This window comes from Belonocnema kinseyi, chromosome 8, assembly GCF_010883055.1.
Source record: "Belonocnema kinseyi isolate 2016_QV_RU_SX_M_011 chromosome 8, B_treatae_v1, whole genome shotgun sequence".
Taxonomy (NCBI): Eukaryota; Metazoa; Arthropoda; class Insecta; order Hymenoptera; family Cynipidae; genus Belonocnema; species Belonocnema kinseyi.
In genome coordinates this window covers 40617754-40630266 of record NC_046664.1, presented here as the reverse complement: position 1 = coordinate 40630266, position 12513 = coordinate 40617754, and the positions used below count along the sequence as shown (strand labels likewise).

Below are 12513 nucleotides of genomic sequence, written 5' to 3'. Positions count from 1 at the left end.
TTAGGGATATAATTAAGAACTTGAAAAACGGTAAGGCTGCCGGGGTAGACGGTATTAACGCTGAAATGCTTAAACACGGTGGCGAGTACATATCATATAGAGGTTGCGAATTGATAAATTTATGTTTCGAGATGGGAGACGTCCCAGACGATTGGAAAGAAGCTATTATCATACCAATATACAAGAGAAAAGGAGATAAAAGCGAGTGTAATAATTACAGAGGGATTAGCTTATTAAGCATCGTAAGTAAAATATATGCAAAAATACTTATTCGTAGGGTAATGAAAATAACAGAAGCAAAGATTTGGGAAGTGCAAAGTGGGTTTATGTCAGGAAGGTCATGTACGGATCAAATATTTAGCTTAAGGCAAATAACAGAAAAAAGTTTGAGAGTAGGAAAAAAAGTTTTCTGTGCATTTGTTGACCTAGAAAAAGCTTTTGACAAGGTGGATAGAAGTCCACTTTGGGAAGTCCTGAAAGAGTATGGAGTCAATGGATGGATCCTACAAGCTATAAAAACAATATATACAGGTAGCAAAGCGAGTGTAAGAGTGAATGGGAAACTGAGTGACTGTTTCGATATTATTCAAGAAGTCAGCCAAGGATGCGTTATGTCTTTATGGTTATTTATATTATTTATAGACAAGTGTTTAAGAATGGCTCTCTTCGACGAAGAGGGTGTGGATCTCGAAACAGTAACGGTACGAGGGTTAGCGTTCGCAGATGATAAGGTTGTTATGGCAGAGTCTATCGAAGACCTACAAAGAATGTTGAATAAACTAGATGCAAGCATGAAGAGCATTGGCCTCAAAATTAACGCAAATAAAACAAAAACTATGGTGTTCGAAGGAAAGAGTGAGAAAACACTATGCAATATTTTATTAAATGATGAGAGAATTGAACAAATTGATAAGTTCGTATACCTTGGTAGCTTATTTACTAGGGGCGGGAAGATAGATCAGGGATTAGATAGACGAATAAATGAATGTAGGAAGGTTATTGGTAGAGCAGGTCCTCTTATCAGAAGTAAAAATATATCAAATAAAGCTAAAATGGCAATACACAATTCTATATTTGTACCGACTGTATTATACGATAGCGAGACATGAACTTATCAAGAAAAAGATAAGAGTAAAATTAACGCAATTGACATGAGATTCATGCGCATAATAAGCGGGAAAACCCTAAAGGACAAAGTAAGTAACGAGGTAATTCTAAAAGAATTTAGTGCAGAAGAGACGCTAGTAGACACATGGGATAGAAATCGGTTAAGATGGTTCGGACATGTTGAGAGAATGCCAAATGAACGACTAACGAACCAAGTGTATCAAGGTAAAGTAAATGGCAGCGTGTCCAGAGGTAGACCGCGAAAAGAATGGTCAGAATGTGTGAATGAGAGCCTACTTAGAAGAGACATAAGAAGTCATAGAAACACGAGAGCCTGCATGAAAAAATGCATGGACATAAAAGAAGCTAGAGAAGTATGCCAGGACAGGAAAGTATGGCGGCAAATAGTTACTAAAAAGAGTGTTAGTAGAATGAATGACGCCTGAAACAAAGACCTTGGCTATTAATGGACCCAAGTGGGGAACCTTACATAACGACTTCGTGAGGTTCTTCGCTTGGTGTGATTGCTAGAGAGATTGATCAGCAATCTGGGTCGGAGCAGTGTTGCGGAACGAACGTGTTATTTACTTAAATAGCACGAGAATTCTGGATCAATCTGAAAAATCTCTAGCCCTTCCACACACTACTCCTTTCCCCTGCCGAGTGAGTCACGCCTACCCCGAAAGGGAAATGGCTTAATGGTGTAATAATAAAAAAAAGTTCTAATTTCTAAATATTTCGAATTGAAGAAATTTGAAATGTAAACCATACAACTTACAACATTTTTTATTATAAAACTTAAAACTTGAAAACTCTTTTATTTAAATTATTTGCATTTCAAATTCTTACAATTTAGAAGATTTATATATGAAAACTCTTTATTTTGTTTGATAAATAAATAACAATTCTTTAACATTCATGATTTTAATCATTTTGGAAATCAAAAGTCAAGTTTTCAATTATAAATCTTACAAAATTAAGAAATTTCAAATGTTAAAAATACAAATTACGAATTTCTTAATTGTAAAATACAAAATTAGAGAAAGATTTATAAATCAAAGTTTTAAAACTTGAACAGTTTCAATCAAAAAAGATTTTGCATTAAATATGTTTATACACAAACAATTGAATTTGGATTGGTCAAATTTTAAAAATCTTTAAATGTAACGATTTTCAATTCTACACAGAGAAAAATAGACTTCAACACAGACTATCTAGGTATTAATAGGTAATATATTAGCGACTTAACTATGGGACAGAAATCTAGATACTGAAGTAGAGCATCCGTAGATATTAAAAAGAAGATTTTAACTGACAATATCCAAGATATTAAGGGGCAGAACCAAAGATATTCAAGAAACATTTTTTAATTGTGCAAAAATTACCTGTAAAGCATGCCATTTTCTATAAAATGCAAAAGAATGTTAATATCGTAGTCCTCTGTTTTGAAAATCGGAATCCTCAAGCATTCGCCTTTCTGCATAATTGAGGAGTTCTGGACACGAAGGCGATAGGCGCTCGAGAACGAATAAAAGTATTGTTCAGGCTGTGACGGCAGGTATCTAAAGTGAAATTCGAAATTTGAAAAAAACGAAAAATATAGTTAGATAGCTCTTGAAAAATGAACCTGAGCCTTCATTTACAGTTTTTCTCTCGGGCTGCAAATTTTCCAGTAAATAAATAAAAACTGACTTTTTTCTAATTAAAAAAACCATGTTTTTATACATTCAACTCGCCGTAAGTAATTCGTTTATCAACTAATAACACATTTCTTTTTGAGTTTTATTCGTGACACTCTAGCGGAGGCTATAGTATCCAAAAAAGGTGAAAAGTTAATTTCTAATGTTTTTTTTTATTCCGAATGAAGAACCACGTTTTTAGACTTTCACATTAAAAAAGTGAGCCAGGAAGTTTGAGCTACGACAAACTTCAAGCGGACGAATTTTCGCCAATGTACTGGCAAACGTTTTGGAAAATCTCAATTTGATTTGATTGTTAGTTCATAATTACAGCGAGTTTATTACGAGCTCGCGACGCGACACCACCGGATTTTTCAGGGGACGCCGCCGGAACGCTGACTAGTGCGAGCGAGTGGACAAAACAAAGGATGGGCAAGGATGATGTTTCAGCCTTCAGGCGGTGTCCCCTGAAAAATCCTGTGGTGTCGCGTCGCGAGCTCGTAATAAACTCGCTATAATTATGGAACTAAAAATGAAATCAAATTGAGATTTTCCAAAAAGTTGGCCAATACATTGGCGGAAAATTTGTTCGCTTGAAGTTTGTCGTAGCTCAAACTTCTTCGCTCACTTCTTTAATTTGAAAGTCTAAAAACGTGGTTTTTCATTCGGATTAAAAAAAAACATTAGAAATTAACTTTTGACCCTTTGTGGATACTGTAGCCTCCGCTACAGTGTCACGAATAAAATTCAAAAAGAAATTTGTTAATTAGTTGATAAACAAATTACTTACAGCGAGTTGAATGTATAAAAACATGGTTTTTTCAATTAAAAATAGTTAGTTTTTATTTATTTACTGGAAAATTTGCAGCCCGAGAGAAAAACTGTAAATGAAGGCTCAGGTTCATTTTTCAAGAGCTATCTAACTATATTTTTCGTTTTTTCAAATTTCGAATTTCACTTTTGATACCTTTTGTCACAGTCTGGACAATACTTTTACTCGTTCTCGAGCGCTTGTCGCCTTCTTGTCCAGGACTTCTCAATTATGCGATTTTTGTGTTAAACAGATAACACACTTTTCAAGGCTAATATGAAAGATGCCTGTAGCAGAGTCTTCATTTTCTTGAAAAAATGATAACATATCAAAAAACATTTAATCCATTTTCAACTAAAACTTATAGTGCAATAGATATCCGAAAAACCACAATACACACGATGAAAGCTCAAGCTACATACAAAATCTTTTATTGCCACGCCACATGTCAGCGACCTTGCTCCGATAAAATTTAGCTTTTTTCATATCTTAGATATTAACTGTTAATATCACATATTTTCTACTTTTAATATAAACAGATATTGCCCTTTAATATTTTGTATGTTGAATAGAAGATATTAGATAGTATGCCGTAACCCGTGTGGAAATAACCCCATTTGGCCCTATTACAAGTCGAGCACTAATCGGGGGCTAGTCGGGTTATTAATTTTGATAAACTACCCATTCAGGGACTAATCGGGGACTAGTTGGGCTTTTTGTTGTCAAAATTTCAGTCGAGACCTGGTCGGTGGTTGGTCAAGGGCCAGTCGGGCCTTTTTGTTCACTAATTTCCGTGCGGGTAATCTTCAGGATCTGGTCAGGAGCTAGTGGCGCTCTAGTCGGGTTATTCTTATGTTTGAGTTTTCGGCGAGGTTTTATCAAATGAGGTAATATCTAAAAAAGCGTAATGATTTTTTTATTCTAAAATACTAAGAATATATTTAACAATAATTTTACATCGTTTTTTGGAGAAAAGACTTATTAATGTTAAATTCATTTCAAATATACTTGATAAATAATTATCAAGTTAATAATTTTGTAAGGTTTGCCATATGTAAATAAAGTCTAATCCTTCATGTAGTTGAAATTGGAAAGAGAAAATTTTTTGATTAATCAGTGAAGAGCAGTATCCTAGTAGTAAACTATTAAGCATTGTACAAATCAGATTTCGCTACCATCTTCATTTTTGTCATGCGGTTCTAGACTGGTAGCTTTAAAGAAAATCCGTAAGGGCTCGACGTGCCGCCTCTCGCGCAACAGAAATGACGCGTCGAGTGTTTAAGACAGCAGTCCACACGTAACGGAGCATAATTACTAGGATCAGAGACTACTGTGACCAACATGGCGGTTCTTTCAGAGCGAAGCTCTTCCATTGCTGCCTTCCAGCTGAAGTTTTTTTTAAAAATTAATATTCCAAAAATTTTGGGAAATTTTAGTTACATAAATTTATGTATTTTTAAGCGAAGGAGGCGTTCCCCATCAAATCTTGAGTAAATTTGAGCACTTTTAAATATTACAAAAAAGTTTATTGAGATTTCCGTATATAATAAGTATTTTGTCAAACTTTCAGGGGATGCTTCACAAATTTTAGGGAGTTTGGTTAATATTCCACGCGGATGTATAATCATATGAACCCTATTAGTACCCGATCAGGCCCCGATTAGGATAAGTCGGGTCACCTGATTAGCCCCAGACTAATCTACCATGACGCTACTGGTCGGGGGCTAGTCAGATGACCCGACTAACCCCCGACTTTAAGTGCGGTCGCATGGTCGGGAACCAGACTAGTTCCCCATTTGAATTTCTACACGGGAATATCTATATATTATGGTTCAATATCAAAGTTTTTAATATCTGATTTTCAATATCTATTCTTCTCCATATAAGTTTGACAATTGAAAAGTCGTAATGGTAGAAATTTCCTTTGAAGAATTTTACACTCAATTGTGTTAAATTTAGAGTGTCTGAACATTTTTATTGAAAAATATGAATATTTCCATATCGTTTAGCATTTCGATCAAAGCAATCCCTAGCAGACAGAGGTTTTAAACCGTAATGCCAAAATTGGTTCTAACGGATGCGAAGTCGACGAAAGTTTAGCGAAATTAGATTTTGTTATACCTTTATACGACTCTATCCTCTGCGGAAAATTCCCTTTCATGTCACGTGAGATCCCTTCGTTTATTCAGATTTTCGTTATTTTGTATTCAGAGTATTTCCGATCAATGATTGTGGCAAAAGGTATTTTATATTCATAAATAAATACATTATTCTTAATTTTATATAAACATATTCTTTTAATTATAATTATAATTATAAAAGAGTAACGGTGTATTGCGTTATTTGTACAAATGATAAAAGACTATGAACTTGAATATTTTTTGGAAATATAATATATTTAACTTGTTATTCGCAAAAGTGGATATACCGGCACAATTCATACAAATTTATCCAGTTTTAGGAATAAGACGCTAAGAATATACTTATTTTAAAATAACCTTCTTTTCAGCAACAATAAATCTCCTTTTGTAAGAATAAACATTTGTATTCATTATAAAATCTTTCGTTCAAATAAACAAATAGGTTGTATACTTTAGTTTATTATTCTATTAACCCAAATGATCAAATAATTTTCGTTGTTGTTTAATCAAACAAATACTCCATCTACAAATATATTTTGTTAGAATAAAAAAAAATAATTAGTTGGGTTTACAAAATATTTTGTAGTCCAGATAATAACCATATTCTACAGTTAAACTGTCTCAAATTTAGTTGATTCAACAAAATCGTTTCCTGAATATAGAAAATATAATTTTTATAAGAGAGCCTTTCTGTATTCTGACTTCATACATAAAACAGTTCATAAAAAAGTAGATTTCATTTCGATCTTAAAAGAATTTTCAAAATCTTCTATCTTTCTAATTGGATCAATCAATTTTCATCGGAGTATGGAGCCTCTAGTAAATGTATCAGGCAGTGGTGTATCTAGGACAAACGTCATTCGGAGCAGTCAAGAAAGTTGCTATGTGTACAGGAAAAGAAGATCGACAGGCTGTCGTCTATTCGACTTGGGGTCAGAAGGAAAGTAAAATAATAAGGAACTGTAAGCTGAGAAGTATAAGAAAGTGTTAAAAAGCTTTCTGGCTCGGCAATGTATATATGAAACTATATTTGGTCCACTGCTAAGTAAATCACTATCCAAATGTCTATAAATTAATTGATCAAGAAAATTCTCTTGTATATGGCCTTCTTCAGTTTCATTCGGAGAGGGTGTTCTTCCCTGGAATTACAACTGCAGCTTACAGGTGAGGATACATTTTATTTACGAAAGAAAAAAAATCTACTCTACACAAAACGAATCTATTTAAAAATATAAATAAAAGTATTTTTCGTTTGAATATATCAAGTATTGTTTGATATATTTGAATGTGTTTTGTCATATATCGAAACCTTATACAATTATTGAGAGGAAATATAGCATCCTTCATTAAAATTATGTTCAATTATCTATCTGTATCGTAATTGATTTAAAAGCTAGTTATGAATATGATGAATTACTAATGCTGAAAATGCTGTATGTGATTCCATGCTTGATTACAAATAATTATGAGCTACTGTGCAGTCAATTTCATGAGTGGATACATAATCAGGATTGACATATTCTCTTTTATAGCATTCGTACATCATGTTGGGGAAACTGCTTTAAGTATTAACTCAAATTAAATCAAATAAGTAATAATCAATAATAATCATTACACAGCCACACAAAAAAAAGTATGCGGATCTGGTAACAAGACACACGTGTTCCTATGGATTTTGGGGCGCTGAATTCAAATTCGGTATCAAAAATCACCCATCATGCCATGGTTGAGTCATAACCTCAAAAAATGACGAAAAATCATGCACTGAGGTAAATAAATTTCAAAATAATGTCAGTAATGCAAATTCTCACTTCAAAAACATCTCCACAACTGTGAAGGATCAACCCTTGCCTGATATCAACTTATTTAACATAACTTTACTCAACAGAACCTGACCTCATCCAACCTGAATTAACAGAAATTTATTCAACTACACGTAAAGCTCTGGAAGCATATTTTCCCAGTAGCAAATGTGTGCTACATCGAATGGGTCAACTCGCGCCTAACCTAGAAATAAATCTAACCTAGCCTAATCTAACCTAACCTCAAGAAACACAATTAAACTGATTGTGTTGTCCCGTTGTGTTGGCGGTACCGTTTGAATCAGCTTGGGCTTAAGCTGCAAAGAGGTCAAACCTATCCTAACCTAAAAAAATCTGACCTAACCTAACCTAACTTAACTTCACGTAACACAATTAAACTCATTGTGTTGACCCGTTGTGTTTGCGGTACCGTTTCATTCAGCTTCGACTTAACCTACATAGAGGTTTAACCTATCCTAACCTAACAAAACCTGACCTAATCTAACCTAGCCGAACGAAATTCAACTACACGTGTAGCTATGTAAGCGTACGGTTCTCAGTCTTGAATGTGTGCTATATTTAATAGGTTAACTCGATCTTAACCTACAAATGAATCTATCTTAACAGAACCTAACAATAAACAATAACAATAAACAATAAAATTCATTTCATTGTACTACAGGTGGTTAAAAATTTAGACGCATATTACTCATTTGAAGAAACTTAGAACTACAAGTAGAATCGACCCCATTTAAATTAACCTGACAATGTTTGCATCAATTAAAATGTGGAACTGTAACTTAAACATGCAAATGAATAAGAGTTTTATTCAAAATTTTTCTCTCTGTTTTTCTTAAACTTAAGGGATATATTTATACTATCTTTCGTGTTTATATTTTATCTTGCTTTTTATCGTAATTAAATTGATTTATAGACCTACTTTAGTCTATTTTCTGCCTGCTATAACGTGTCCTTTTTTCTTCGAAGGAACGATGCAAAGGCTTACGCTTACATTTAAGACCTACATTCGTTTCCCTTTCTAACATCCAGCAAAAATCAGTCATCATGACCTCGTCCCATCTACCCTGATATCGTTGTTCCATCACTTTTATGTCTTGATGAAAAGGTTCCCCTTGTTCTTTGCTGAAATTACCAACATTTTCCGGAAACTTGTCCAGATGGGAATCTAGAAAGTGAAGTTTTGAATTCATCAAGCAGCCTAACTCTTTGTAGTTTCTTATCATTTTCGCAACAATATTCTCGTAGTCTGGACTTTTTTTGTTACCGAGGAAATTTGCGTTTACTGCTTTAAAACTTTCCCAAGCGTCCATTTCAATTTTCTTCATGTGGCTCGCGAAATTAGTACCTCTTGTCAATATTCGAATCTGTGGTCCATCAAAGACTTCTTCTTTCAATTTAGCGTTGAAACATTAGGGAATTTAAGGAATATATACTTATGGCATTGTCCATCTTTGTCTGGCGCCTTGAAAAATTGCTTCTTAAAGGCCAATGTTTTTTTGCTGTAATGATTGGCTCGATCTCTGCTATTCCACAGGCATATAAAGCATGGCTGTCTCGTGAAACCCGATTGTTGGCTTAATATCATTGTAAAGATTTTGATAGCACCACATATTTGCCCTTTGTGATTCGTGTAATTAACTTTTTCAAGAAGAATTTTAACATTGTTATATTCTTCTTTGATGACCGTTGAGTGAGCTATAGCGATAGGGATAGGCTTTAGAAGATTTCTTCTTTTTAGAAATGAAGCGACAGATTCAGCGCCGTGTTTCGGTAATCCAAGATATCTAATAAAATCATTCAGTTCTAGTTGCGATACTAATATTGGAATCTTCAATTTCATTTTATGCACGCCATATTCGTCACCTTTTTCGTCATTTTCATCGGAATCATCAGAACTATTTTCTGTTCGATCACTGGTTTCACTACCGTCTCCATGACGTTGACTTTCAACTTCCATTCTATCATCTTCTAAAGCGCTTAAATCTGTCTGGCTTGCATTTTTATTGATTTCAATTGCTCTTGTTACTGTGCACACATTAATATACGAAATGTTATTTTAATTTTTGGCGTTGAACCCTTTGACGGAATTCATACAAAAGTAGCAGTCTTTCGGATTAACAGGTTTTTTCCATGTGGTTGGTGTAGAGTATTTGCGGAACTTTTCGTTGTTTGAATTTTTTAGACGATACAACATAAGTCTGCAGGAATTGCAAATGACGTGAGGAACCCATTTTGTTTTTTGATGCAGCAATTTACGGTCAAAACAATTTTCGTAAAGACTTTTCACTTCCTCGTCGATTGATTTTCGCAAACTGCTCACTTTATATTTACTGCAAATGTAACAGAATGAATCTGAGCTATTCTTGCAGGCATGCGATTGAGAAATGTTCGCGGTTTTTTCCTTGTAGCATGATACTCTACACCAACCAAGTGATCCATTGATGAAGAGCTACGGTTGCATTATGACGACGTCGGAGAGCCCGCTTTCCCACCCTGACCAGACGCCGATACTTGGGGGTTTCCCTGCAACGTAATACACTTTTTACCTGTGTCTGCCATGACGGCATGAAGGTCGCTTACGCAGGGACTCAGCCAATGTGAATCCGTTGCCCACCGTTACCACGTGGAGGTGCCCTTGTTACAGACACAGGCGAATAATGCTAGCAACAAGCGGTTACGAAACTCCAGACATTTGGTGCTATTAATGTCAAAATATGAAAGTACGCAAGAACAAGGTTGCCAGCGTAATCGGTTAGGTTAAATCAGGATTTTTTAGGTTAGGATAGGTTAAACCTCTTTGCAGGTTAAGCACAAGCTGATTCAAACGGTACCGTAAACACAACGGGACAACACAATCAGTTTAATTGTATTTCGTGAGGTTAGGTTAGGTTAGGTTTTTAATTAAAAATTGGATAGTAGAAAAACATTTAAAAAATTTTTTGGTCTGTTTTTATTCTTATTTCTTTCAATCTTTAAACAAAAAGAATTTACCAAAATTTCCCATAGTTTTGGCAATCAACCAACATCTTTATCGATATAATGAATAAATTTATTCTTTATTCACAGTTATTATGAATAAATTACTAAAAAATACAATATATGCAATATAGAAATAACATTTTACATCTTTTTGCGATCAATATTGAATATCATACAATCGTTAATCTAATATTAAAATTTAATAACAAAATTAACGTTTCATATATCGTGGGACATATGAGCTTTTGTTTCTTAAACGAAAAATGAATTTTCAATGAAAATTATCGATCATAATTTATCGCACGTTACACATGGTTAATTGTAAAGAATATTATTTAAACAGGTTTATTTTTATTTATTTATTTTTTTAAACAGTTATATTATTTGAACGAATTAAGTCCAATAAGTAATTGTGAAGTCCATACTTTTACAAAATTTAGTTTGCTAAATCGAATAGAATTGTTAGACCGATTTAAAAATGTTGTTTTTTTAATAAAAAATTATTCTTACTTCTTGCGCCATTAGTTTTTTAAAAATTTTATGACAAAATAATTTTTTTAAGTATTGAAAAATTTTAATATTTCACTGTTAACATATTTATAACAATAATGGCTCGTAACTGTAGCCACTGGCGATCGACCAATCCCTATTTAGTTTTGAACAACCTCGAGGAAGATGCGTTATTTACATCTGGTGAATTCTGAAGTTATTTTACAATTCCGGTTCTTAGGAAAATTAAACTTAATGTAGCCAATCTTCTGTTATAACCTAACTTTCTTGGGAAAGATCTACAGTCAAACCTCGTTTATTGCAACTTCTTCGAAACGTAAACATCTCGTCTATTGCAACTTAAGAGGGGACCCCACCATTCCACGTATCCGGAAGGTGGTCTTACAATACATTCCCGCTGTCATTGGCTGTACGGAGCAAGTGACCATCAGCGGTGGGAGTTACGAGGTTGCGATAAACGAGTATCTTGGATTGCAATAAACGAGGTTTGCAATAAATGAGGCTTGCGATGAACGAGATTTGACTGTATTCTTTATGACTGGTACATTTGGAAGTTGTTGTACAGCGACTGCCCTAGCAAAAGTTTCGGATAAGAATTCATTCAGAATCATTCCGAATAATACCAAATCATTCCGATTCCTGTATTTGAATCAACACGTAAAAGTGGTACATTTCCTTTTATCCAAATCGGTTAAAAAACAATGCGACTAAATACGGATCAATCCGAACTTTGAATTCGAACCAATCCGAACCAAATTTTCAATCCGAATGAATCCGAAGCAATCGTAATTGAGATTGATATATATGAAATTTACAATCCGAATGAAAGAGAATTCCGATTGAATTGGATTCATTTGGATCGAAAATTGGTTTACGCCATAACGAGTTCAGATGCATTCGGATATCAAATGTTTTTCGAATTAAATCAGATCGAAAGTTCGGATTAACTTTTTTTGAATTGAGATAGATTCAGTTTGGTTCGGATACAGATTTTAGTATGATTAGGAATGAATTCCTATTCGAATCTTTCGCCATGGCGATTCCAAGGGAAAATATGGGTTGAGTAAGGTCAATCTTTATTTTGAACTGAATTGACGATCGTCCCCGTATCGTGGTTCATTTCATTAATTACTAAAGTAAATCTTTTTTACTACAAACTTTTCAAAGTGTTTTTCTCTTCTCGCTCGTATTCTTTCTACTTGAATTAGAAAGCAGACCCTTCAATGTAATTAGTAGTAAGGAGATCTTACAAGAAGGAGAGAAAAGAAATAAAAGGATGGAAAGTTAGAAGAAGGAGGGAGCCCGTGAGGTTCTTTGAGAAAGAAGCTGCTAATTCGGGAAACGCTTCTGGCTTAGAAAAAGAGAAAGGACTTTACCGACTAGTTTATCTGTTTTAGCCGTGTTAGGGCTGACTCAGCCGTAAAACAAAAAGGAGAATGAGCCACATTCTCCGAGGTTCAAAT

General features: G+C 34.2%; 1 protein-coding gene across 1 annotated transcript in view; it reads right to left on the bottom strand.

Moving 5' to 3' along the window:
* Window positions 1–10120, bottom strand: part of LOC117178453 (glutamate receptor ionotropic, kainate 1-like) — an 87949-nt gene extending 77829 nt beyond the window's left edge. The window contains exon 1 of the mRNA XM_033369879.1: window positions 10108–10120. Within this exon, the coding sequence (XP_033225770.1) occupies window positions 10108–10120 (13 nt within the window). The remainder of the gene's footprint in view (window positions 1–10107) is intronic.
* Window positions 10121–12513: the final 2393 nt, after the last annotated feature.